Here is a 27,962-nt window from a genome sequence, read left to right on the forward strand (position 1 = left end):
TACTTTCACCTCTACTCACATTCTACCAAAGACAGGTGAGCCTGGCTGGGCCCAATTTTGGGAAGAGGTACATATACAAAAAGTTCCAGTAACTGTTTAGAATCTCAAGGAATGGAGAGGCTCTATATTTTTATTACTTAAAGTATAGAGAATAGAACGCAAAAGAAAAGGAGCCCAAGTTAATTGCATTTAGAAAAAAGATCTAGGAAAACAAAACAATGTTTTACTACATAAAAGGCAGCAAATGCTTTTCTTCTATTTCCCTTTAAAAATTAATGATTGGGGCGCCTGGGTGGCTCAGTCGGTTAAGCGTCCGACTTCAGCCTCGGTCATGATCTCACCGTTCCCGAGCTGGAGCCCAAGTCCATTTCAGATTCTGTGTCTCCCCCTCTCTCTCTGCCCCTCCCTCACTCGTGCTGTCTCTATCTCTCAAAAATAAATAAGCGTTAAAAAAAATTAATCATTAAAAGACAATGAGCTCAACGGTATTCAGAGTTAGCCTGAGCCATAAAGGTTGTTCAAGTATAGAACAGGCAGCTGAGACAGTCCAAAGAACCACTGATCTTCCATCCACAAGGTCTTGCCTGGGGACAGCAGACTAGACTCAATGACCATGAATCCAGGCCACTAAGACACTAGACAACAGGAGGTATAAGCATTTTATTCAATAAAATTTACTGACCGCCTACTATGCACCAATCTTGGATACATATGTGTAACAATTCCCCATTATAATAGAGTAACCCAACAAGTTTATTATTAAGTACCAAAGTTTGTGGATTATTTCACACACAAATGTGTGTATGAATTTTTTTTATTAAAAGAGAATTTATCCCTACAATTCAACATACACCTACTTTGTACCTACCTTGTTGAAGTGGTTCGCATAGGCAGAATTTCCCAGGCCAAATACAGCATATCTCATACCCTTCAGGTAAGTTTTGCCAAATCGGAAATCACTGGATGCCTCCTCTAACCATTTGCAGAACCACTCTGCACTTTCAGTGGGTCGACCATCAGTATACGTAGCAACCACGAAGGCACAAACGTTTTTACTAGTAACCTAACCAAGAAAGTAATTATTTCAGAAGAATATTCACAATATAACTTACCAGTGAAGAAAACCCCTTTTTAAAATGCTGACATCCACATTAATACTAATCTCTAAGGGCACAGGGTGCTTTCAAAATGTTACTCAGTTTCAAAAGTGGAAGAAAACAGAGCAAGAACACTTTGCACGGGGAGAAAACCCAGTCCTTTGCCCCTGCCAATACACCCCTGGTGCCCTTAACTATATATTCCATTCCAGTCTTCAGACTATAAGCTCCTATCATCTCCAACTGCCCTATTGGAAACAAAATCCAAATCAGTCAGGAAGAAAAACAGAAAGATCTCATTAAAACTATCTGAAAAATTAATGTAATCAACTTTTTAAATGTAAGGTAACTTAACACGTGGCACTATCATCTACACAGGGAAACAAAACACGCCTTCAGTCCTGCTAGCCATGGTATTCCAATCTGCTTGAATGAACCTCAAAAATTCTGAGTCATGGGGCGCCTGGGGGGCTCAGTCAGTTAAGTGGCCAACTCTTGATATCGGCCTAGGTCAAGATCTCACGGTCATGAGATCAAATGTGGAGTGTGCTTGGGATCCTCTCTCCCTTTTCTCTGCCCCTCCTTCATTCACATCCTTTCTCTCTAAATAAATAAATAAACAAACCTTTAAAAAAATGTTGTTTTTAAATTCCAAGTCATGAGATAAGTTATAAGCAATCCTTTATTAATAATTAAATCCCAATAAAATATTTTGATGGTAAAAAAAAATAATTAAATCTCAAAGTTTGCTAATAATTTTTCACAAGTAATTCTGAGCAGATTCAAGGTCACTCATCTGCACCCCACCATTCTCTTATGGGAGAAAGAAATGGACAGTTACAGCTAGGAGGCTATCGACTAAGAAGGGGCTGGCAAACTATGTCCCATAGGCCCAGTCCAGCTCACTGCCTGTTTTTTTTAAAAACAAAGTGTTATTAGAACACAGCACACTCATTCATTTACATTGCCTATGGTTGTTTTGTGCCTCAAAGGCAGAACTGTGTGCACAGCGCCCAAATCAGATGATATTTACTATCTGGCCCCTTACAGAAGTAGTTCATTAACCCCTGCTCTATAGTTCATTAACCCCTGCTCTACGTGCTTCTCCAACTTTTCAGCTGCTTCAGAATCACCTGGAGCACCTGTAAAAATACAGTCCGCCATCCAGACTTTGATTCAGCGGGGCTGGCCTGCATTTCCAACAAGTTCCCAGGAGATGCTGAGAATGCTGGTTCGAGGACCATGCCTTGAGAATCGGTGCTGTAAGGCAAACTTCTCTGAGTGTAACTAGACGAGAGCAAGGGGCATTTCTCAGGTGAAGATATTAAACCCACACAGATAATTAAGTAATGCACGGAGGTCACGCAGGTAGTGAGAGACTTCTGTAAGTCCCAAACCCATCCTCTTTCTGCTACCCAAGTGGCTCCTGACCTCTCAGCAAGCTCACGCGTGGTTCACGTGCTCTGCACACTGCCATCAATCACAATCTTCCCTGGATTATGAGGTTGGTTCAGGAGGGAGGAGGGAACTTCAAGCCACCAAGCTTCCCCACCCTTACCCCCACCCCAAGAGAGGCCACATGCCAGAGGGACGGGTCCCACACCATATATTCAACACCTCTAACTGACCCTGCAAACTCAGCCAACTGAGTTTAAGGCATTTGCCTTAGCATGAAAACGAAATTTGTTCTGAAGATTCTATTTATCCCAGAACGCAGGAGGTCAGTTACATTTGAGGGTTTGGACTGAAGAAAAACTTAACACAATTACCAACCTCTTCTACTAGATGATCATCTGGATCGTATTCTTGGAGATTAATAACTGCCACAGGCAGACCTAGGGAGGTAACTGCTTCAGCAAGACTTGCTGCAAATCCCTAATGGGAAAAAAAAAAAAAAAAAATCACATAAACTCTTCGATGAGCTAAATAAGCAAAGTACAGTCTTAATTTACCTCTGCCGGCAAGGGAATAGGCGTTTATCGTGAAAAACTTTTTGCAGTCACTGACATTTATCATCATAAACCCAAACGCTATTCTCACTTCTACCATTTTCCCAAGCATCTTTATGGAGATCAATCATTCAACTGTGCTGTTCTCACTCTGTAAGTACATATACGGGACTAAATCTAAATTGGCTTTTGACATTCCAGCTGCTTTGCCCCACTAGAATAAACATAGAGGAGGTAAGAAATCCTGAAGAGGGAAGAGAATGTGGGATGTAAGAAATCTGACATGTTTCTGGAAGATAAAAAGCAAACAGAAGCAGGTTGACAAAGAGGAGAAAGCCCTAGGGGACAGTCCATGTTCCTGACAGAACCCCAGAGGGGTTCTGGGCTCAGAGTCAGCCACTACACCAAAGCTGGGGGGACCCTGGGCAGAGAAGAGCCCATCAGTAGACAATCTGTATATGGAACAAGTGCACACAGAGCCTGGGCAACACCCACCCTTTACCCCCCAGACAAAACACCTGCTAGCTCTTCTCCAAACAAAATGAACCCAATGTTTGGGGAAAGCTCAAACCTCTAGCCAGGTGTCGGCACTCTGGAAAATGCCTTCCTATTTTTTGCTAAGTAGTCTAAGCTCCCAGGATTAAAGCCAAGCCTACCAAGCATCTATTAATTTACTGGGCATCTACTATGCCAGTCTCAGTTCTGGGAAATATTACACAACAGTGAACAAGACACACATGGTCCCTGCCTTCAGGGAGCCTGCATTCTAATGGACAGATACAGAACAAAGAAATGAGAAAACACATAGTTAATCAGAGGATGACCAGTGCTATGGAAGAAAATAAATCGGGGTAAAGGGTAAGAATACAGTATTACAGGTATGACGATAGTTGTCATTATACACAGGGAGTGTCAGAACAGGTTCATAAGATAAAAATATGCATACACATATTCAGTCTTTGCCCCTAGTTCCAGGGACAAAGGTCCTAAAACCCTTGGAACTTACTGACTTTGGTATCCTAATGAAGTAACTTATGGGGAGGCAGGCCCCAGGTAGCTACAGGAGGGAGGCTGGTCGTCACAAAACCAACAACATGATTAGAGATTTAGAACTTTCAGTACCATCGTTCCCAGTGAGTTCAATCATCAATGGCCAATGATTTGAAATGTCCATTAATACCTCTAACGGACAGGTTTCAGGGAGTTTCTGGGTTGGTGAACACATTGTTACACTGAGAAGGTGGTGCACAGAGAAGGTCCAGAAGCTCTGAGCCATTCCTCTCCACCATACCTTGCCCTACCTATGCATGTCTGCCATTTGTCTGTGTCTGTCTCGTGTCCTTTACAAGAAACCAGTAAATGTAGCCAGTCAGGCAATTCCTGAGTTCTGTGAATCGTTCCGGGAAATTATCGAACCTAAGGAGGACCATGGGATCGAACTTATAGCTGTTCCAGTCACAAGCACAGGTGGCCCCTGGCATCTGAAGTGGAGACAAGTCTTGTAGACTGGGCCCTTATACCTGTGGAATCTGACAAAAACTCTGGGTAGCTGGTATCAGAACTGGAGAAGTGGTCTCAAAGACAAAGATTGGAGCCAAACCTGAAGGAAATGAGAGGGCAAGCCAGGCGGCTACCCCAAACAGAGGTAACATGGAAGTGAAAAGGCCCAAAGGAGGGGGCAGGCTTGGCAAAGAGGTTGACAACACTGGGGGGGGACTGGGGGGGACCAAGGAAATGAGGTAAAAGAGATAATGGAAAACCAGACGTGAGGGCTTCCTGGCCACTGTGAGGGCTTTGGCATTTACTCTAAGTGAATGAGGAGGTCACTGCTGGGAATGTGGTTCCGCTTAAGTTTTCAGAGTCCCTCTGGCTGCGGAGCTGAGGGGGCCCTGAAGCCGAGGGAGGGGCCGAGCGGCACTGAATGAAGGGGACGTGACTGCAGTGATCCAGACAAAATCTGAGGGTGCCCCGAACCACAGTGCTGAGAAGTGACTGGCACCTGGATCCACTGTGGAAGTAGAACAAACAGCATTTGCTGACAAACTGCATGGGGGGAGGGGAGCAGGAAAAAGAGAGAAGCCAAAGGTTTTCTTTGAGCTAGGCAACTGGAAAGATGAAGTTGGTAAAGACTGTAAGTGAAAAAGGTCTGGACAAAAAACTTGGGAGTTCAGTTTGAGCATCTGAATTCCGAGATGCCTACTAGACATCACACAAAGATCTAAGATAGGTAACTGGACATGGGAGTCTGGAGTTGAGGAGAACAGTTCAGATGAAAACCATAAATTCAGAGGCCCTCAGCACATACAAACGAAGGCCGGCAGGTCAAATCCAGCCCTCCGTTTGGTTCTACAGGTGCAAGTTACAGGAACACAGTCATGCCACTTAATTTACGTATTGTCTGTGGCTGCATCCACGCCAAGGCAGCAGAGCTGAGCAGCTGCAACAAAGACTGTTTGGCCCACAAAAACTAAAAGCCTAAATACATACATATACATAGCGTAAAAAATAAAATGGCTTGCCCTTTACAGAAAAAGTTTGCCAAATTGTATCTAGAGGCACGAACATAGTCTAGATAATAAGATCCCTTAGAGAGCACAGTGAGTGCAAATAGAGACAGGGTCTCAAGGACGGAGCCTTGGGACACTCCTACCTTTAGAGGTCAAGCAGAGAAGAAATTAGCAGATGATAAGTAAGGAAGACTAGCCCTGGCCAAGCAGGATGACCTAGAGAAGAATGTCAAGTAAGATGAAAGGTGAGAACTAATTAGCAATATGGAAAGCACCGGGAACACGTCAGGGCATAGAAGCCTGGCAAGAGTGGTCCAAGAAAAACAGGAGTAGGGAAATTGGAGATTTAGAGATAGTGGCAGATATTTTCAAGGCGCTTTACTCTTAAAAAAAAAAATCTGAGATGGTAGTTAGAGGGAGATATGGGGCCAATAGTTCACACGGTATGCTCTGACCCACCCTGCACAGAGCGTCCGGTGAAAAATTTATAATTAAAGAACACACATCTGTTCATACAAGAACAGAGAAAACCCACACCAGCTAGCCCATCATTCTGTCTAAAAATGAACAGAAAACCATGGTTCACCAGGAACTTGACTAGAACAAGCAGCAGGAAAGAAAAATGGCAAGGTCAGAAAGTGTCTGACCTTGGCTCAGGTCCTAATCTCACAGTTCTTGAGTTTGAGCCCCACATCACACTCTCTGCTGTCAGCATGGAGCTTTCTTGGGCTCCTCTGTCCCCCTCTCTCTGTCCCTTCCCCACTCACTCATGTGCACGAGCTCTCTCTCAAAAATAAACATGTTTTAAAAACGAACAAAATTGGGGGGAGGGGTAGGAAAAAAAACGAACAAAATGGTGTTTTTGCAACTAAAAACGTAAGAACCAAAATAAAACATTCAAAAAGGTTTGGAATTGAAATCCCACAACCCCAAGTGGAAAGAAAAAGAGTTACAAAAGAGAAAAGATTTAAGACAAAGAAGCCATCCAAAAGCTCTAACATCCAGCCAACACGAATGACAGAAAGAAAAAAAAGTTAAAAAAAATTTTTTTTAATGGGAAACCTGGGTGGCTCAGTCAGTTAAGCGACCAACTTCGGCTCAGGTCATGATCTCATGGTTTGTGAGTTCGAGCCTCACATCTGGCTCTGTGCTGACAGCTGAGAGCCGGGAGCCTGCTTCGGATTCTGTGTCTCTCCCTCTCTCTCTGCCCCTCTGCTGTTCACACTCTATCTCCGTCTCTCTCACTCTCTCTCTCAAAAATGAACATTAAAAAAAAATTTTTTTTAATAAAAAAAAGAAAAAAAACAGAAAATGGAAGGGAAAAAATATGCCCAAAAACATTAGCAGAAATGCTCACAAATCTTCAAAAGAGCCCGAGTGTCCAGCACAACAGCTGAAAAAAGATCCAACCTAGACACCATCTCAAAAAAGTTCCAAACCTCAAGGACAAAGACATGACTCTTTTAGAGCTTCCGGAAACATAAAAATCAAGTCATCTACAAAGGAATGAGGAGACTAGCTTTTTTATCAACAACACTGACTGGTGGAAGACAATGAAGTGATGCCTTCAAAGCTGTAAGGAAAAACTAATCTACACCCAGCAAATATGAAGCCATTAAAATGTGAAAGCAGAATAAAGAAATTCAGATGGCATAGCTTTTAGGAGGGTCATCTAACCCGTATCAACAATGAGATGGCCAACGACATTAAGCCAACAGGCCAACAACTGATATTTGAGGAAAGTCTGTGTTAACTAATATAAGAAGTCAATAACTTTTATCCAACATTGATCAATCTAGAAACACAGCATAAAGAAACAGCCATCAGAGGAATTAAAAAGAAGAAATAGTTAAAAAGAGATTCACTAGAAAGTACTTTTCAGAATGAACCCTCCATACACCTGGATTTGTTACAGTCTTCAAGTGTCAATTTGATCTTTTAAAAAAATTAAAAACACACATAAAAAGAGGCTTTGAGATCTTTTATGAGTAACATAAAAGGACTTTGTTTTGGCTGCTCAGATGCCTTTTTTACATTTCTTCTGGTTCCCCACCTCTGTTGCTTAAGGCTGAACCCTTAATGTTAAGTGACCTTCAACTATGATGTGGCACAAAGCCTGCACTAGAGTTCTGAAAAGCGAAAAAATATTATTCTACAAAACATCCACAAGAGGGCAGTACGACCCTCTTTAGTACCACACAAAAATCAGTTGACACTGACTTTTTAACTTCATTTTCACCTTCGTCTTAGAATCTTTTCCTAAAAAGCACTAAATAGCTGTGACCTTCATAACAAAGAAGCCAACAGCAAATACATCCGCAGCACATATCTACTTTAAACAGTATTCGATGTCTACTGTTAACACTTTTAACACTATCGAACCAAAACACATTTTATTAAGTAGATGTGTGACGTTGTGAAAGTCAGGGCCCCATCCCATACTGGATGCTACTGCTGACATGCTCTTTTCACTATCCCCTACTTCTGCACCCGCCATCAGTAATAGGCTTAGAACTCTCCATTCTGCTGAGGCAGAAGCAAGCTTCAGCACAAAACCCCTCAGGACAGTGACCATCAGACTGGAATTGGGCTGGAATTGGGCACAAGGGTTAAACACCCACGCAATGCCCCAGGAAGGAAAAAGGTATGCTGGGGAAGGGAAAAAAAGAAGATTTAAAAGAAAAAAAAAAAAATCAGAAGACCGATTCAGTTCACTGTGAATGGATACCTTTAAGGGATCTTCTAAAAGATCAAGAAACCCAGAGAAAAATATCATATGAAGTTCTCACCTTCGCTGTTCCAGTCTGGGAACCATAGAAAATCTTCACTCCAGACACTAAGATGTCCTTCTTTTGAAGAGAGATATAACCATTCGTCATCAAATCCCGAGTTGCTTTTGGAACAGATTTCTCCTTTGAGTTCTTGTCCTTGAAGATAAACAACTACACAAAATCCATCAAGTTTGAGGCTTTTCCCAACTTCAGTAGTGATGACAGCACAGACAATAACCGATTTTACTATTCTCTTAATTTTTCTGGTGTACTCCTCAAATATTAACCCCTTGATATAATTAGGTCCTTTAAAGGCTGGACCTACGATCCTTAAGGCTGTAAAGATTCCCAATTCCTCCAGGACAGAACTATACATACATTCATCCATAATGTGCTTTATCGAAATAAGACTAGGCACTTACTTTTCAATCCTTAATTAGTGGTAAGAAAACAGAAGACTACTACTCTTTAAAAGTGCTAAATAGATTTTTCTTATGAAGGCTTAATTTTTCATTATGAACTCTTCCTGTATCTCAAGAGTAAAACATCCACAGCCCATCAAAGAAAACATAAATAACTTATTTCATAATAAATTCGTCTCTAAAAACTGAGAATAAAATTTTTAGGCATAAAAAAAAAAAAAGAAACCCTATGTAGAGACCAAACATAAAAGTGACTGAAAAGTTCCTCTTAGCTTTTCTGAAAACCTTAGAAAATCTGCACTCTAAATTCTCTATAAATCTAATGCCTTAATTCTCTCCTATAAAAACCAACTCCACTTACCTGCTTCCTGATGACAATCTGGAAACAAATCCAAAGGCTAATGCCAAAGGCAAAGCCCAAATATATGTAAAACCTGTTTATCCATAATGATATTAAAGGTGAAGAGAAGTCCCATGTATCCAAAGAAGGATCTAAATTTAAAACAATACATACATGTAATTTTACATAAAATTACATATACAAAGCTGCCCATCCTTATTTTAAGAATAAAAAATAAAATAGGGGCGCCTGGGTAGCTCAGTTAAGCATCTGACTTCAGCTCAGGTCATGACCTCATACTCCATGAGTTCGAGCCCCACATCTGGCTCTAAGCTGTCACAAGCCCAGCAATGGGCTCTGTGCTGAATAGCTCAGAACCTGGAGAGCCTGCTTTGGATTTTGTGTCTCCCTCTCTCTCTGCTCCTCCCCTGCTCATGCTGTCTCTCTCTGTCTCTGTCTCTCTCTCAAAAATAAACATTAAAAAATAAAATAAAAAATAAAATAAAACCAACCTTCATATTCAACAACCCGGCTAAGAATTCTAAAAAAATCAACTCTAATAAAAATAATATACAACTGCATGTGGTCATGTGATAAAATTACCGTAACGATGCTAACTCAGAAAAATACAAAATTGTACCTTCATTTGGGTATAGCACTTGGAAGCAAGAGAGGTGAACAAAGTCAAAACACTTTACGTGGAATTAACTCTGCTGTGTTTTGAGTACTCCATAAGAAAAGCTTTAAGAAATACTATTCTCTTTGCTCCAGTTTTACTTTAAAGACCCACTGTAACTTGCAATGGATCTCACACCCCGTTTTTTGGAAAGACGTATGAATGGACCTGGCCTCAAATGTTGAACTGGAGGCAATTTCAAAAGGCGAAGCCTAAATTCTGGGGTTTACAGGTGCTGCTCCACCGTGGAAAAAACAAACATGGGCTTTGCCGTTGCTGCTCCACCCTGGAAAAGACCCAAAAGCCACCAAACACGTGGGTAAAGAAAGTGGGCAGTTCTCTATGCGTTTTACTTGAGGTCAGAAGCACAGTTCCTTCTGAACTCATCCCCTAACCTCATGAGGCAAAAGCCAGGTCAAAAGCAAGGATCAATCCTCCCTTGCTGTCAATGGCTCCTGTCCCGGGCTGACAAGTGCAACAACCTCTGAAGGACGGTCCTCGAGGACGCCACTCCGCCAGGAGAGAGTGAGAAAAACGGTTCCCTCTCTCCTCCCCCTCCACGATTTTGCCTGTCGGGGGGCGGTGTGGGGGGTGGGGTGACGGCTTACCCATTCTCCTCAGAGCCCAGGCTCTGCGGCCCGATAGACAAGGACTGCAGACCTGAAGAACCTGGCTCGGACACCGGGAAACGACCAGAACTATCTTGAAGCATTACCAGTATACCCCGAGCCCGGAGAGCTGGGGGCAGCCATGCCACTCGCCAGCCCGTCCGGATTGGTTCAGAGGGGGAAGGGGCGGGCCCAGAGAGAAGCCCCGCTTAGAGATCCAAGCTAGGTAGCCCGAGCGCTCCCGGCTCCTCTCGGATTGGCTCAGAGGTGCAAGGGGCGGGTCTAGAGGGAAGCAGGGTCAAGACAGGCGTGGTGGCATAGGAAAGAAACCTGGGAAAGATGGGCACGTTAAAAGCGTACCATCAACCAGACGTAATCTGTGTCTCCTTTGGACCTCACTTCAAACACACCGATTGTGAAAAAGCATTATTTCGAGAAATTGGGTTATGGGCTGGCTAGTAGATGGTATTAAGGAAAAATGGTTAATCTTGTTGCGTTCATCTGTGAGGAGTACAGACTGTAAAGCTAAAACCTTATACTTTGCTTTAAACTATTCTGACCAAAAAGAAGAGGGAGAATGGAACATGAATGGCAAAATGTTGATAATCGTTGAAGCAGGGCGATGGGTTCATGGCGGTTCATCACACTGTTTTCTCAAGTTTTTTATTTTACAATTTTTCCGTAAGAGAAGTTTGAGGGCGCGACCCCGAAATCTGCGGAACTCTGAGGGACCGACTCTACGTTTCCAGCCGGTAGCTAAAACATCAGCATCACCAGCCAATCAGAGCTCCTTGGCGGAAGGAAATTACATCAAGGAAGAGCGCTTCTCTTGTCGCGAGCCGATGTCGTAAAAGCCACAATGCGCAGGCGTCGTTGCTCACTTTTCCTCGCCCGGTTTCCGGAACACCTGACGCCTGCGCAATAAGTCAACTAGGTGTATTGTGGCGGCCGTCCGGGTAGGTAGTGGTCGTGCCGCGCGCCGCCGGGTCGTTACAGCGAGGCGCAGGTGGTCCCTCCGGCCCGCCGTACGGGTGTGCTCTGGTTCACCAGACCCAGGAAGGGCTGTGAGCAGCCACCATGTCGATCTTCACCCCCACCAACCAGATCCGCCTAACCAATGTGGCCGTGGTACGGATGAAGCGCGCCGGGAAGCGCTTCGAAATCGCCTGCTACAAGAACAAAGTCGTCGGCTGGCGGAGCGGCGTGTGAGTGACCCTCTCCGTCCGAGCTCTGGCCGGAGCTTGCAGCCTCCGAGGCGGCCTGCCCCTAGTGTTCGAGCTGGTGTCTTGACAGGGAAGGAAATGGACAATTTATTCCTGCAGTGAGCGTGAAAAGTCGCTGTTTTTCCCGAGCTTAGCGCCTAAATCCAGGGTTCCCTTTTTGTTGAATTGGTGTGGTTTGGGTTGTTGGTTTGGAGTTTTGTTTTAATTGGTTGGTGTCCTGAAAGCTACAGCCAAGAAATCCCCAAAATATGGCCCTTTTGCCAAAATAATGTTAAAGGGTGGAGACCTAGTCTTCCAAATACTTCCGTGGCTATAGCACATCCTGATGTCACAGATCTTTGCCCTGTAGTTTCACCGAAGTGCGTAGTGTCTTCGCTGCTGCCATCTAGGGATCGGAATTCCCTGGCAGCAGCCCGCCCTCTGTCCCCACAGCTCAGTATTTCATACATGATCCCGTGACGTTTTTCTGCAGTGAGTAAGTGGGAATACAGATACGGTTCTGAGTTTTGAAAATGTTCCCTCTCGTTGAGTATTTGTTGTTTCTTACTATTATGTCACTGCCATCTTGTATTTAAATGTGAATGAATTTCCAAGTTTCAAGTGTGTTCACTTAGGACTTTTCTCTCCTGCTGTCACAAGGGAAAAAGACCTTGATGAAGTTCTACAGACCCACTCAGTGTTTGTAAATGTTTCTAAAGGTCAAGTTGCAAAGAAGGAAGATCTGATCAGTGCATTTGGAACAGATGACCAGACAGAAATCTGTAAGCAGGTGAGTTCTAAGAGCTATGTATTAGAAGTACTTGAACGTATGTTAAACTTGAATCGTTATTTTTGTGACCTGAGTAACATCACTTTTTTAATTGACGTATAATTAATAGTGTTAGAATTAGTTTCAGGTGTACAACATAGTGATTCAACAATACACATCACTATGTGTTCTTTTGTATGCATTCTGTAATTTAGTGCTTACCATGATAAGTGTCGTCACCGCCTGTCACCAAGCAATGTTATTAGTCTTATTGACTGTATTCCATATGCTGTTTTTTCATCTCTGTGACTTATTTTATAACTGGAAGTTTGTACCTCTTAATCCCCTTTATCTGTTTCACCCATTCCCTACCCACCTCCCCTCTGGCAACCACTATGGTTAAGAGTCTTTTTTTGTTTGTGCCCTTTTTTTGTTTGTTTATTTGTTTCTTAAATTCCAAATAGGAGTGAAATCATATGGTATTACTCTTTGTCTGACTTATTTCACTCAGCGTTATACCATTTAGGTCCATCCATGTCATTGCAAATGGCAAGATCTCATTCTTTTTTATGGCTGAGTAATATTCCATTGTGTATGTATACTATTTCTTTATCCATTCATCTATCAGTGGACATTTAGGTTGCATCATGGCTATTGAAAATAATACTGCAATAAACACTGGGGTGCAAATATCTTTTCAAATTAGTGTTTCCATTTTCTTTGGGTAAGTACCCAGTGGTGAAATTACAAGATCACATGGTAGTTCTATTTTTATTTTTTTGAGGAACCTCTATACTGTCTTCCACAGCGGCTGTACCGTTTGCATTTCCACCAACAGGGCACTGAGAGTTCCTTTTTCTCCACATCCTCTCCAACACTTGTTGGTTTCTTGTTTTTTTGATTTCTAGCCATTCTGATAGGTGTGAGGTGAAAACTCATTGTGTTTTGATTTGTATTCCTTTGATGATGGGTGGTGTTGGAGTGACGTTCAGCATCTTTTCATGTGTCTGTTGGCCATCTGTAGGTCTTGCTTGAGAAAATGTCTATTCGAGTTCTCTGCTCGTTTTAGTCAGATTATTTGGGGAGTCTTTTTGTGTGGCATCATTTTTAATAATGCAGGACATGAATATATTTTGTCAAAGTCTCCAAAACTTAAATTTTCTACTAAATTACCTTATTTTTGTCCATTTTTATATTTTGAGCATAATATACCTAAAATTAAATTTTATTTTCTTTTCATTTTCTTTTCATTTACAACCTTTGCCTAAATTGACTTTTCACCTTCCCCCACCTAAATAAATAGTATCTTAGAGCACAAGATAATCCAGTGTATCATTTAGGCAAAGTTCAATTTATTACCTATATGTGAGTAGCTGAAGAGGATGGAATTTAATTTTCTCTCCCAAGTTATTAATTCTTGTGGTCAGTTAACAAATAATGTGCAATAAAGACATTTAAATCTGGGGTTTTTTTAGATTTTGACTAAAGGAGAGGTTCAAGTATCAGATAAAGAACGGCATACACAGCTGGAGCAGATGTTCAGGGACATTGCAACCATTGTGGCCGACAAGTGTGTGAACCCTGAAACAAAGAGACCGTACACTGTTATCCTTATAGAGAGAGCCATGAAGGACATCCACTATTCAGTCAAAACCAATAAAAGTACAAAACAGCAGGTGAGTGATTTTTAATGTCAAAAAGTATCCAAATGAAACTCAATTTTCTCTGAAGAAACCATTGAAAATGATCTGTCTGTGATAATAAAGTGATACTACTTGGAAGCAGTAAGGTAGGAGGTTAGGGGGAGGGAGGAAGGAAATGATGGGGGTTTTAGGGAAAAGTAATGGAATTTTTTTTAACTAAACACAAATGTACTACAGCTCTCATCTTCCTATCCAAGTCAAACCTTTAAAGATAAAACTTGAATTTTTAAAGAATCCTTTCAACTCCACATCTTAGATTTTTTTGATTTCTATCTAATTCACATGACATACAAGGTCATCTTTTTACAGTGAACAATTCAGTGGCATATTCACAAAGTTTTTGCAGCCTTCCCTACTACCTAACTTGAGAACGTTTCCATCACCCCCAGACGAAACCTTGTGGCCATTAGCACTCACTCCTCATATACCCTTCTCACAGCTGTTCAGCAAATTTGTTTTCTGTTTTTATGGACTTTTCTCTTCTGGACATCTCCTATAAATGGAATCAGACAATATGTGGCCCTTTGAAGGTTCATAGTGCTTTATTCCTTTTTGGGACTCAACAATAACCCATTGTATGGAAATACCATATTCTGTTGATTCATCCATCTGTTGATGGGTATTTGTGTTGTTTCTACTTTTTAGCTATCATGAATAATGCTGCTCTGAAATTCATTGCAAATTTTTGTGTGGACGTGTTTCATTTCTCTGGACTCAGGAATGGAATTACTAGGTCATATGGTAACTATATTTAACCTTTTGAGGAACTGCCAAACCATTTTCCAAAATAGCTGAGGCATTTTACATTTCCACAGTCAGTGTGCAAGGGTTCCGATTTCTCCACATCTTTGATATTTGTTGTTAATCCACCTTTCTTATTACAGCCATCCTGGGTGTACTATTCTGGTTTTGACTTGCATTTCCCTAATAACAAGTGATTTCAGCATATTTTCATGTGCCCGTTGACCTTTGGTCATCTTTGGAGAAATCAGTATTTAGATTCTTTGGCCATTCTTTATTTGTTTCTTCATTATCAAGTTGTAAGAGTTCTGTATATATTCTGGATACTAGCACCTCATCAAATGTGTGATTGACTAATATTTTCACCTATTTAATGGGCTGTCTTCACTTCCTCAATAGTGTTTTGAAACCCAAAAGTGTGTAATCTTCAAGTCCAATTTATCTTCTCTTTTCTATGGGTGTTTATGTTCTTTGTGTCCCATCTAAAAACCACCGTCTAATTTGGCCGGATGGGAACTGCTTTGTTTTGAATACCTTACAAAGTAATGCAGCAAAGGTAGCAAAGAAATTGCCAACATTTTCAATTTCGTCTCGCCAGGCTTTGGAAGTGATAAAGCAGTTAAAGGAGAAGATGAAGATCGAACGTGCTCACATGAGACTTCGGTTCCTTCTTCCAGTGAATGAAGGGAAGAAGCTGAAAGAAAAGCTGAAGCCCCTAATCAAGGTTATAGAAAGCGAAGACTACAGTCAGCAGTTAGAAATTGTAAGATAAAAATATTCTTATTCTTTTGCGTCCGTGTTACCAGAATCCTCTGTTTTCTAGTCATAAATGTGTCACAGACATTTAAAGGTGTGAACAATAGACATTTCCAGAAACATCTTACCTGGAATTAAGTAAAAATCTCAAGGTCAGACGAAAACGAAATTATAGTTAATTAAGCACAACTTGGGATTTGGGGGTGGGGGGGTGGTTTGTTTTTTCTGGTTAAATCCATGCTCAGTTTAGACGAGAGAATATATTTTACGGTGAGTCTTCTATTATGAGGAAATTGGAAATAAGACGAAAAGTTGGACGGCCTCATTGCCCATAGAACATTTTAAAGACGCGGCAAAGCATGGTGTCTTTGGGTCCTGGCCCCGCAGTGTCAGACGCAGCAGAGATTCGGTTGTCTGCAAACCCGGGCCCTGAGATCTGGCTCCAGCGCCAGTATAAACAAGCTCTGGCCGGGGTTGTTGGGCATTCCTCCCTAAACGCGAAGGGACACATCTGACATTCTGAAGTTCTCCGGTCTTTTCAGAACTTCACATGTGATTTCTAAATAGGCTTTCAAGCTGCTTTTTCTCCTTCTGATGTGGATAAATAGAGGTGCTCTCGCCAGACTGTAAATCCTCGCGCTAAACCGTAGTATCAAACAACCACGCTCTCCTCTTCCAGCCACTTCACTCGATGGCTGTGGAGTCCAGAGACGACCTCAGACGGGGAGGTTAACGCCTGTCGCGGGGCCTGTGTGTGCACTTAAAAGAGCGAGGCTAGACTAGAGCCTTGCCTGCTTCCCTGTGCTCTGTCTTCGTTCTGGCACTGGAGGACGGTAGCAGTAGAGACATCTGGAACGTGCTGTGTGTCTGAGAGAAAGCGGGGGCTGTGCTCATTCCGTTGCACCTGCTGAGCACCTGTGTTCCGTGTTTCAGGTGTGTCTGATTGACCCAGGCTGCTTCAGAGAAATCGATGAGCTCATAAAAAAGGAGACAAAAGGCAAAGGTTCTCTGGAAGTGCTCAACCTGAAGGACGTGGAAGAAGGGGATGAGAAATTTGAATGACTCCCGTCAAGCTCTTCAGCTCTAAAACACTAAAGCGTTTTCTTTTCCCACGGTCCTCTTTCCTTTCTGTGGTCTGCCAAACGCTTGCTCGGACTGTTTGACGTTTTCCATCTTTGTGGTAACGTGTACACAAAAAGACTTTACTGATAAAGTATCACACTGTGGGATTCATGTAGTTTTAATGATAAAGCGGGGTCTGGGGCAAAAATGAAAAATCCAGGATACGAAGGGCAGAGTAGCATTTTGCCGCTGTCTCATGACTTGCACTTTCCAACGTGCACGTTATCTTGGGGGTGAAAAGTTAAGCTTTGTGGATTAAGATAAATGTGAGAAGATAGGACGATGTGACAAAAGGGGTATTTGCTGAAGAAAACATAATGTCTTATTTCTACTTAATGAAACGTGTGGCCTGAGACAAAGCTTGGATGCTGACTTCCTGATTTTGTGAAAAATAGATCTAGGACCACTGTGCGGGGCTGAAGTAAGATTCGCGGAACATATGGCCGTACCCTAGATTATTCTCGGCAAAGAATAAAGTCATTGGTTTCTAATCCTTAAAGTTTATAATATATATTAATGTAGCTGCAATTATATGTTATCAATAAAACCACTCTTTATTTTTATTAAACCATGGCTTGTGTTTCTAGACAGCTTCCAAGCTCCCTTCTTTTCTCTGCCTGTTGTCGGGTAGGGTTGGAGAGTTCGCAGCAGGACTAAATAAGCCCCATGAGGAGTGGGTAGAACAGAGCCTGTTCTGCTGAACACCTGATAAATCTTAGTGATTTGGGATATAATTGAACAGAACTATTTTAGTACTTAAATGGACAACATGCAAGTTGTTTTCAATCTGCTTATCTTCAAAAAGGTATTCTAGAACATAAATTAGGGTTTCATTCAAAATTAACATACAAGGGCACCTGGCTGGCTCAGTCAGTTAAGCCTCTGACTCTTGACCTCAGGGGCATGACTTTGAACCCTGCATTGGGCTCCACGCTGGGTGTGAAGCCTACCTAAAAAAAAAACAAACTTAACATACAAATGTATTTTATGGATAGAAGTTTTTAACTAGAAGAGGTTTTGACTTGAAAACCCCAGATGGGTTTTATACACGTTCAGAATTCATTGCTAATAGAAGTTCACAGAAATGGACCGTTTTAAAATAACTCCAATCAAAATTACGAAGTCAAAATTGTTTCTTACAGTGTTAGAAGTACTCCTGCTTGATAACTTGGGAACACAACGCTTTCTGTGGTGCCGAAATTGAATTACTGTTTTAATACCAATCCTTAAGATGGCCCTCACTGGTTCCATTTTACTGGTGCAGTTTTTTTCATGAAGACGATCTAAACTCAATCCCAAGGGAAGATTTTAAGTAGTCAGGTTTACACTTTATCTGCAGCTTAGACAGTTAAAGCGGTGTTGCAGATTGGAAGTCCTGGTCACTGGAAATGTTCATTAGCTGCACCTTGAGCAGGAAAGTTAGAACGTTGCTGTAAGTTTTTCTCATTCTCGTTACTGATCTCCTAAAAAGCTGGAACCTCTAGAAATGTCAAATGCAGATCACATGTGAGCCATGCTTCTGAACCTATAGAAAATAAAAGATTTTTACCTTATATGAATCTCATTACTCAAAAGTAGTTAAAAAATTGTGGTTCTCGGTCATGCTCTCACTGCCGGTGCTATAATGGGTTGTTCTAAGGATTGAGCTGTTTCTTTTGCTTTGTCAGTGCAAGCTGTATTGTGTGCTGTTGGTCAGGGTGACGGTTCAGAATTAACTCTCTTCTGTTAACACACCCCTTTTCTGTGAAGTGTCACCTGTCCCCATACACGCGGGACCTCACGCCACTTTGAAACCCCCTCCTAGGCCTTGATTTCACCCTACTTTGTGTTCTAGAGACCTGCTTAAATACCCATCTGGCATGCTAGACGGTGAGCTCCCCAAGGGCAGGATGAGCCATTGCGCATTTGGACCCAGTAGGTGTGGAATAGATGTCTGTAGAGTAATACATGCTCAGTGAGGGTGGGTGATGACAAACGTGTCTGCTAATGACTTTTTCAAATCCATCTTTAAAGCTAGAATAGGTGTCAAGGCTTTGAGCCAAAGCTTCCCACCCTTCATACTGACGCGTGCTGTTGTGCTGCTTGGTGGCTTCTGATCTGCACAGATCCCCTCGGCCTGAGGGCATTCATCTCTGCCTGCAACCAGCCTCTTGCATTTACTTGTCCCAGGTGGTGATACACACCTAATATCCGTGAGGCTGTGATGGGGGGAAATTGGGTAACGCTCATAAGCAGTAGCCACACACATGATTTTTCCTGCATGCTGCACTCAAGCCCACATCATGAGGTCCCTACAACTTTGGTAGTAATGAGGCTCCTTATTATCTTTAGGAGGTTTTGTTTTTGTTTTGGTTATCAATCTGCTCTTACTGAAATTCAAGGTACTGATTATTGGAAAACATTTTTCTGCTGCTGCATCATGAAGATGGTTGTGCAGACATATTTTGCCACTGGCAGCATTCAATGGCTGCAGGGACAAGGGCCAGTGATTTTCATCTCCACATGTATGTATCTGTGATGATACCCGCAAAATTAATGAGTCGAAATGGAATTTCATGACAACAATTCTTAGCTAAAAGTACAATCTTGACCTATCAGCTTGGATATTCCAGCTCCTACCCAGGAATGATTTCACAAGAATGAGTACACGTAGTTGAATGGCCCAGGACCCCTTACAAACACCCCTTGGACGCCCCCGTTTCACCGAATTCCTAGTTGAATCTCTGCAGATTTCTGGTTAGCAGAGAATGGAGGTGAATGAGTTCTGAAATTGAAGAATGCAAAGTCTTTTACTGCAGAGAAAAGTAGACCTGCCTCCTACACTCAACACTATTTATATCTCAGGAGACCTTTTTGTCTGGTGAGCCACTTGAATGCCAAAAGATTCACGGTGGAGCTCTTCCTGTGGTCGACAAGCATAGTTGACATGCTTTTCAAGGGAAGAGGTCCACAGACTTATTTCTTACTGTCATGTGGAGATAGAATCAAGACTAGAAGTCTTGCACGTAATTAAGGTAAAATCATTTGTGGATTTATAGTTAAAACTTTGCACATTATATGGATGCGGGGGTGGTTCAATATTCACAAATCAGTCAACATGATACATCAAAAAGAGAAAGAATAAAAATCATATTATCAAAAACTAAGTCATTCCTGGATAGGAGCTAGAATATCCAAGCTGATAGGTCAAGATTATACTTTTAGCTAAGAATTGTTGCCGTGAAATTCCATTTCGACTCATTAATTTTGAGGGTATCATCACGGATACATACACGTGGAGATGAAAATCACTGGCCCTTGTCCCTGCAGGCATTAAATGCTGCTGATCAGAAAAAGTATTTGACGAAGTACAACATCCATTCATGATTAAAAACCCTCAACAAAGTCAGTTTAGAGGGAACAGACCTCAACATAATAAAGGCCTTATATGAAAAACCCACGGCTAACATCAGACACAATGGGGGAAAACAGCTTTTCTTCTAAAGTCAGGAACAAGACAAGGATGTCCACTCTCACCACTTTTCAACTTAGTACTAGAAGTCCTAGCCACAGCAATGAAACAAGAAAACCAAATAAAAGGAATCCAAATTGGTAAGGAAGAAGAAACGCAGTCACTATTTGTACATGACAGGATACTATATAGAGAAAACCCAAAAGACTCCACCAAAACATTGCTAGAACTGATGAATAATTCAGTAAGGTACAGGATACAAAATCAGCATACGAAAATCCATTGCAGCAAAAGAGAAATTAAGAAAACAATCCCATCTACAACTGCACCCAAAATAATAAAATATCCAGGAATAAACTTAACCAAGGATGTGAAAGACCTGTACTGTGAAAACTATAAACGCTGATGAAAGAAATTGAAGATGACACAAAGAAATGGAAAGATACCCCATGCCCATGGATTGGAAGAACAAATATTGTTAAAATATCCAAACTATCCAAAACAATCTACACATTTAATGCAGTCTCTATCATAATACCAACAGCATTTTTCACAGAACAAGAACAAATAATCTTAAAATCTGTACAGAACTACAAAAGACCCTAAATAGCCAAAACAATCTTGAAAAAGAATAAAACTGGAGGTATCACAATCCCAGATTTCAAGATATACTACAAAGGGCACTGGCAAAAAGTAGACAAATAGATCATTGGAACAGAATAGAAAGCTCAGAAATAAACCACGATTATATAGTCAATCTTTGACAAAGGAAGCAAGAATAAGCAATGAGAAAAAGACAAGTCCCTTCAACAAAACTGGACAGCTACATACAAAATAATGAAACCCAAATGGATTAAAGATCTAGACTTGAGACCTGAAACCATAACAATCTTAGAAGAAAGCACAGGCATCTTTCTAGATATGTCTCCCAAGGCAAGGAAAACCAAAGCAAAAATGAACTATTGGGACTTCATCAAGATAAAAATCTTCTGCACAGGAAAGGAAACAATCAACAAGCTAAAAGACAACAAAATGAGAAAAGATATTTACAAATGACATACCCAAAAAAGGGTTAGTATCCAAAACATACAAAGAACCGATACAACTCAACCCCTAAAAAACATTCAGTTAAGTGACCAGAAGATATGAACACATTTTTCCCAAGTTCTATGCTGTTCTGGAAACAAAGTTCCCTCCCTGTGTGAACAGATGTGGATGGACATTGGCCAGAGGTGACTCTTAGCTTGAGCTTCTGTCCTCACTGATAAAATATGCCCATACCAGAGAGTAGACAGATGTGAGGATCAGATATAAGCAGAGTATCTGCCCAGATTGCACTGGGAAGCCAGGCCTTGGTTCTAGTAATCACCACATTGCTCCTGCAAAATGAGGCTCCCAGGAGGACAGGAGCTTAATATAGTAAGCACTTGATAATTCAATAGATGATTCCCTGAATGTCTCCTCAAATCACGCATCTGTCTCCTATTTCCTCATAGGTTATGAAAATCTAACTCCCTACTGTGTTAGGTTTTGAAACTATCAGCAGCACTTTGATTTAATCTAAGCTTGTAAATATCTGCACAAGAGAGTCCATTAATTATAGTGGTCATCTTATGATGAAAAGTGACTCTGGGGCTTTCATAGCTTTTTATAGATGAAAAACCCAGAAAGACGAGGAGAAATTTTAAATTCAAAACGTTCATTTGCCATCAGTGAATGAGGAACCACTATTATCTATTACCCCAACCAATTATTGTGCCTCTCCACAATTATCTAAAATACTTTGCAGAAACTTTGACATTCATAGGGCTTTAAAAGTTTAAAAGTCTATAAAGCTCAGGTCACCTGGATGGCTCAGTGGTTGACCATCCAGTTCTTGATTTCAGCTCAAGTCATGATCCCAGGGCCATGGGGTCAATCCCCGAGTCAGGCTCTGTGCTCAGCGCCGAGCCTGCTTAAGATTCTCTCTCCCTCTCCCACTCCTCCCTCCCCTCTCTAAAATAAAATTTTAAAGAAAGGTTTAAAGTCTATAAAGTTCTGTAACTAAAACAGTTTGTAAGAGTCTTTATCTCTTTATATTAAGTGGAAGGAAACACAACAGAGGAAACAACAGAACATAATTAAGTTTGGTCTTGCTTCGGACCTTGAGATTGGATCATCAGCTGGCCCAAGCTCTTGATAGAGTTCAGAAGCTTGTAAATTTCATTTTCATATCAGCACCAACTAAGCCATTTCATGGCACGGCATTAACAAGCACTTGAGTCAGTGATTTGATTCAGTTTCCTTTCATTTTGAAGATAATTCCTTTCTTGGGGGGAGACCCATATCTCTGATCTCATATTTTGCTTTTTAAAACAGAGAGCATATATATACCGTTCTCTTTGTACATGGTCATTCTGTTACTTTTGACCAAAAATTATTACGAGGCAGTTAGTAGACGAGAAAGTTTCCGCCAGGTAAGTTACAGCGTTAGGTTAGGTTTCCAAGCAGGAAGATAAGTAACTTCTCAGAAGACATGTCGGGGGAGGGAGGGTTGGGGGTTTTGTTTTTGTTGTTTTTTTTAAGTTTATTTTCTTTAAAGAGAGACAGGATGAGTGGGGAAGGGGCAGAGAGAGGAGAGAATGCAAAGCAGACTCCACACTGTCAGCGCAGAGGCTTGAACGTGGGGCTGGAACTCACGAACCGTGGGATCATGACCTGAGCTGAAACCAAGAGTCAGACACTTAACCCACTGAGCCACCCAGGCACCCTAGAAGACATTTCAGTTTTAAAAAGTGGTCCTTCTCAGGGCCCCTGAGTGGCTCAGTCAGTTAAGCATCTGACCTCGGCTCAGGTCATGATCCCCCCCATTTGTGGTTTCAAGTCCTGCGTCGAGCTCTGTGCCGACAACTCAGAGCCTGGAGCCGGCTTCGGATTCTGTGTCTCCCCCTCTCTCTGCCCCTCCCCTGCTCGTTCTCTCTCTCTCTCTCAAAAATAAACATTAAAAAAATTTTTTAATTGGTCTTCTCCTTTAGAAGGAATACCAAGCAAATGGCATAGAAATAAAGTCTAGTGTAAAACACCAAATTTCTAACGAGAATGAACTCACTTTTTTCTGAGCCCTTATTTCCTTGGCCTCTGCATTTGCTGCCTCTCGGACGAGGCCACTTTCATAGAGACACTCTGATTTCCAAAACACAGCTGTAGAATCTGACATGCAGTCCGCCGGCCACCCAGTCTTCTGCCTCACGACCTCCAGCGCCCCACGCACACCTCAGGCACTTCCCTCAGAAGCCACCGTGGGGGTGCGGGCAGGTGCACGGGTAATTTACCCCCGAAGGGCTCACGGACATCTTGCAGTCCTTTTTTTTTTTTTTTTTTAATGTTTATTTATTTTTGAGACAGAGGGAGAGAGACAGAGCATGAACAGGGGAAGGTCAGAGAGAGAGGGAGACACAGAATCCGAAGCAGGCTGCAGGCTCTGAGCTGTCAGCACAGAGCCCGACGCGGGGCTTGAACTCACAAACCGCGAGATCATGACCTGAGCCGAAGTCGGAAGCTCAACCGACTGAGCCACCCAGGCGCCCCGGACATCTTGCAGTCTTAAATGTGCTTGTAGGACAATACTTTCCTTTTCAAAAGGCCAAAGACTATCCAATGACAAACTTCTCTCTCTCTTATACTTCTTTATCGTCTTACAAATTCATCGCGGTGGTTTCACTTTTCGACTCCGGCTCTCTACAGTAACAATAAATTTCCATTTCCAAGGTTTGCAGAAATATTGAGTGTACCCAGAGCTTTTCGGAGAAACTACTCTCAGCAATTTCTTTACCAAATTTGCTCAAATAAAATAATGAACACGGCCGAATTTTCCCTGCATGTTTGCTGATTCAGTACTTTCTATCAGTACAATTGACCTTTCAATAACCCAGGGCTTAGAAGTGCCAGCTCCCCTCCCCACCCCCCCTACCCTCTCCACCAGGGGAAAAATCCCCCTATAACTTTTGACTCCCCAAACACTTTACTACTAATAGCACACTGTTCACCAGAAGCCCAATATCACAGACAGCTGATTAACGCATATTTTGTACATTACACGCATTATATACTGTATGCTTATAATGAAGTGAGCCGGAGAAAAGAAAATGTTAAGAAAATCATAAGGAAGAGAAGACACATTTACAGTGCTGTGCCGTACTTACCGAGAAAAATCCACATGTGAGTGGGCGCACACATTTCAACCTGTGTTGTTGCAGGCTCGACTATTCAAAGCGCAGCAACTGTGTGTCTGGAGTGTGGTTCAGACATCAGTTCATTTTACCCTGTCTTCAAAGTCATCCCGGTTTTAAGCAGCCTTCATATATGGAGAGTGTGAAGTTACATAAGCACCCGGGGCACAATTGCATGGCAGGGTCCAGAATTTAGATATAAATGTTTGTGTTCGGATATTACTATGTTATTTTAGAACATGAATTCAGCGCAGGTGGGCTGGCGGCTGGGCGGTGGCCTCTGGACAGTACAGGGGACGCCGGGGCTGAGTCCATGCACCCTGGGAGTGGTGGGGAAAGGCCGCTTCCGGGGAAGGGGCGTCAGCCGCTTGGCCATGGCACTTTTTCTAATATCTCACGTGCCACAGCGGCAACCCCTGGGCACAGATTGTCCCTGATCCCCTGAGTGACACCTGGAAAGAGGAATGCCCTCCTAAGCAGTAGGCCTGGTTGGTGGAGGAGGGGCAACCACAGACCCGCCCAGGAAGCTGCCTCCGCTGGCGAAGGCATGGAACCCGAGACCACAGCCACTAGTCTAGCTGGGCATCGCAGCAGCAGGAGCTTCCGTCTCAACGACTCGCCTGAGATCTGGAAGTGGAAAGGCGGATCGCTGCCAGTCAGCTAGAAAGATGTAGGCTTGGGGCAGAATCACCAAGTACGGCCAGCACCAGCTCAACTGAGAAGTCCGTTCCTTGGAGAGTGACAGGTGTGCCAAATACTGGCGCAAACCAACCTAGAGTTTCTGGCGCTGTCCGCCACAACAACTATCTCATTAGGACAGAGCCAGAACATTCACCAGAACACTCCTCTCTCCGTGAAAGATCACTGGGTAACTCAAGTTCAACACAAATTCTGACAGTGGATCCCAGGAAGCAGGGAGTTCCCGCAACAGCCAGAATTTGAGTAAGGCAGATAACAGCCCGCAGCCTTCATTCATAGGATCAACTGATAACCAATTGGTGAAGAATTCAAGAGCGGAAGGATGAACACTGGGTCAGGCCATGAGAAGAGTGAGTTCAGTTCCATCTAGAACGCAGCCTCCTTTCTATGTTATCAGCACGGGTGGGTCTCCTCAAGTGGATCACTGAGAATTCTGGGTGGTGAATTTGGCTCTCCGACTCCCAGCCCCTGAACCCCAGTGCATATTCCTCCACTACATTATCTGCGCAGCAGGCAGCCTCTCCATACTCTTCGCAGAGTCACCTCTCCCAACAGCTGCAAGTCAGATTGGCTCAGTCACCTCCCAACAGATCTCCAGTCCCAACGGCCCAACCCCTCAGTACTAAACCACCAGCCCAGTAGGGTCCCCGCCGACCCCGAGGGATGCACAGAATCAACTAGCTTCACCATCCCAAGGCTAGGCAGTGTCATCATCCCCCAAACACCCGGGGATGATCGCCATACCACGACACGTGGGACTTTCCTTCAAAGGACTGTTCACGACGTGGAACAATTTGGACAGCAGCTGTATGGAATTTACAGAAAGATGGTTCCACCTCGGCCACACAGCTTGACAGACTTACGGAGCTCCTGTGCTGGTCAGCACAGCCAGCCTGGGCAAGACGTTCATGCGGCTCTGTCTCCTGAGTTACACACCAGTCCTATGCGTGAGGGGAGGGCCTCTTACAGCCCAGTGTACCGCAGCCCAAACCACGGAACCACGGAGCTCCGAGGGTACCAGGCAGCGTCCTATCGCACAGGCTCGGTAGGTGCCGGAAATCTGCAAAGCACATCCAGCCAACGACGCGCCCTTACATGCCAAAAGAATACGCTCTGAACACAACGGCAACCTACGCAGACCCCTGCGGGCCACTACAATACCGAGGGCAAGAGGGCAATTGTAAGAGGCTTCAGCACCCAGCACCAGCCGATGAGGGCACCACGAGTGCCCTATCAACAGACAGCATTCAGAAGGACCCCAGGGAGTTCGCCTGGTGTGATCCCGAGTTGCCCGAAGTCATTCGCCTGCCGCGGCACCGGATCCCCTCAGCCCGGGGGGAGCCCACGGTCCACCTGCGGCACCTGCACTGCGGTGACAGCCACGTGAAAATGGAGGTGTGTAGGGTAGGGGGAATCGAGCATCTGGTGGACCTCTCGGACCACGGACTTGGGCAAGTTCAGCAGAACGCTTACGGTGCCATCCGCGACCTCGTTTTGGCAAGCCTACAGATGAAAAGAAAATGACAGTGAAAGAATGTTGGTGGGGTGCCTGCCTTGCTCCGACTGTTGAGAATATCTGGCGCAGAAGTGAGGGAGCCTGTTACAGGCATTCTCTGGAATGTGTCCTCACGCGAGGCTGTAAAGATGGCAATCACTCGAGATGCTCTCTGGACCTTAGCAAACCCTGTGACCAGTCCACACTCTGACGGAGTAACTGGTCTTCGGATGATGATCACAAAATCAAATTCCACATGTCGCTCGTTCCGTGTAACACGACAGGTTGCCCGAGGAACCTCAGCTCTGGAGAGGAGGAGGCGAGGACGCGAATGCGCTTCTGCGAAGGGGCCGGTGGACTCGCTGCGGTATGCAACCCCTACATCCGTGAACACATCCGATTACAGCCGCCAGACCGTGGAGAATTGCGTGTGCACCCAGAGGAACCTGTCCTGTCGGCCGGCTGCTGGGGCTGAGTGGGCTGGATGACTCACTAGGAAAAGTCTCCCAGCAGGGATTCAGAGTCAAGTTGCTGGGGGAAGAAGAAGAAAAAGAAACAGAGAACACCACAAGAGGATCAATGGGATGGAGTCAGTCCTATCCCAGGACTGTCAAAGCCCCCCCAAAAGATGCCGTGGCATCCAACAGTGCTAAAACCATACCTGAACCTTCTAGCAGAAAGTTCCAGCCCAGCTGCCTTGGAAGGCTCTGCCAGGTCTCTCCAGAAACCATCTGCTGGAAATTGGGAGTTTGCGGCATACATCCGGGCAGACTTCCGCAAAGAAAAAGGGCTCTCCATCCTTATAGAACTTTTGAGAATGGATACGGTAAAGTTGTATTTTCTCTGGCAACTTCCCAGAGGAACATGGCTCCGGATGTACACAACAAGGAGCTCACTGGTAAATATGTCATGCGAGACCAGGTCAACAGGTTTCCCGGCAGGACTGGCCCCAGCGTGCTGTCTGATGAGACCACGGTGGCCATCTGCTGTGCTCTGCGCAAGGTCACCGGCAAAAACATGGAGAATGCCAAAGCCCTGGCTGATTCAGGGAGGATAGAGAAGCTGACGAACATGACCTAGGGCAGAGGAGACAGATCACCTCTGAAAGTGATGAAGGCAGCAGCCCAGGTCTTGAATACATCATGGCAATTTCGGGACCTCCGGAGCTTTTATAGAAAGGATGGGTGGAATCAGAACCATTTTATTACACCTGTGTCTACGTTAGGGCAAGTCTGATTCAAATCACATCCTTCCTCGAATACTACCAACCAACATTCGGGCAGCGTCAACAGCTGTATTATAGTCAAGACAACTCCAACAGAAAGAACTTTGATGCAGACAGATTGTGTTTGCTGTCTCCTCATAGCCATAAAGATCCTTATCTTGGTGACTGAGCTCACTTCCCAGCTTTACTGATTATTCAACACAGTATGGGCCGAAATCGAC

General features: G+C 43.4%; 2 protein-coding genes and 1 pseudogene across 6 annotated transcripts in view; 2 read left to right on the top strand and 1 right to left on the bottom strand.

Moving 5' to 3' along the window:
- The window catches only part of LOC102960991 (S-adenosyl-L-methionine-dependent tRNA 4-demethylwyosine synthase TYW1), a 212,100-nt gene extending 201,541 nt beyond the window's left edge, over positions 1 to 10,559 (bottom strand). For 3 of the 5 annotated variants that reach the window (XR_006212294.1, XR_006212293.1, XR_006212292.1), the window contains exons 1-5: positions 10,371 to 10,559; positions 9,108 to 9,238; positions 8,343 to 8,495; positions 2,871 to 2,972; positions 869 to 1,063 (exon numbers count right to left, since the gene is read on the bottom strand). Coding sequence is in view for 2 of the 5 variants with exons in the window: in XM_042971084.1 (XP_042827018.1) it covers positions 869 to 1,063; positions 2,871 to 2,972; positions 8,343 to 8,495; positions 9,108 to 9,238; positions 10,371 to 10,374 (585 nt within the window). In the remaining 3 variants the exon portion in view is untranslated. The remainder of the gene's footprint in view (positions 1 to 868; positions 1,064 to 2,870; positions 2,973 to 8,342; positions 8,496 to 9,107; positions 9,239 to 10,370) is intronic. The other 2 variants (XM_042971084.1, XM_007079081.3) reach the window with 1 other exon arrangement.
- Positions 10,560 to 11,112: 553 nt separating this feature from the next.
- On the top strand, positions 11,113 to 17,231 carry SBDS (SBDS ribosome maturation factor). The gene is made up of 5 exons (XM_007079082.3): positions 11,113 to 11,575; positions 12,233 to 12,362; positions 13,817 to 14,017; positions 15,384 to 15,548; positions 16,475 to 17,231. The coding sequence occupies exons 1-5, from the start codon at positions 11,448 to 11,450 to the stop codon at positions 16,601 to 16,603; spliced, it is 753 nt and encodes a 250-aa protein (XP_007079144.1). The 5' UTR covers positions 11,113 to 11,447; the 3' UTR covers positions 16,604 to 17,231.
- Positions 17,232 to 22,501: 5,270 nt separating this feature from the next.
- Positions 22,502 to 27,932, top strand: LOC102968648 (annotated as a pseudogene).
- Positions 27,933 to 27,962: the final 30 nt, after the last annotated feature.

Source organism: Panthera tigris, chromosome E3, assembly GCF_018350195.1.
Source record: "Panthera tigris isolate Pti1 chromosome E3, P.tigris_Pti1_mat1.1, whole genome shotgun sequence".
NCBI lineage: Eukaryota > Metazoa > Chordata > Mammalia > Carnivora > Felidae > Panthera > Panthera tigris.

Coding starts and splice junctions, on each gene's coding strand:
- SBDS (XM_007079082.3), top strand. CDS start 11,448: ATGTCGATCTTCACCCCCACCAACCAGATCCGCCTAACCAATGTGGCC. Junction 11,576..12,232: donor GTCGGCTGGCGGAGCGGCGT/GTGAGTGACCCT, acceptor TGCTGTCACAAG/GGAAAAAGACCTTGATGAAG. Junction 12,363..13,816: donor AGACAGAAATCTGTAAGCAG/GTGAGTTCTAAG, acceptor GGGTTTTTTTAG/ATTTTGACTAAAGGAGAGGT.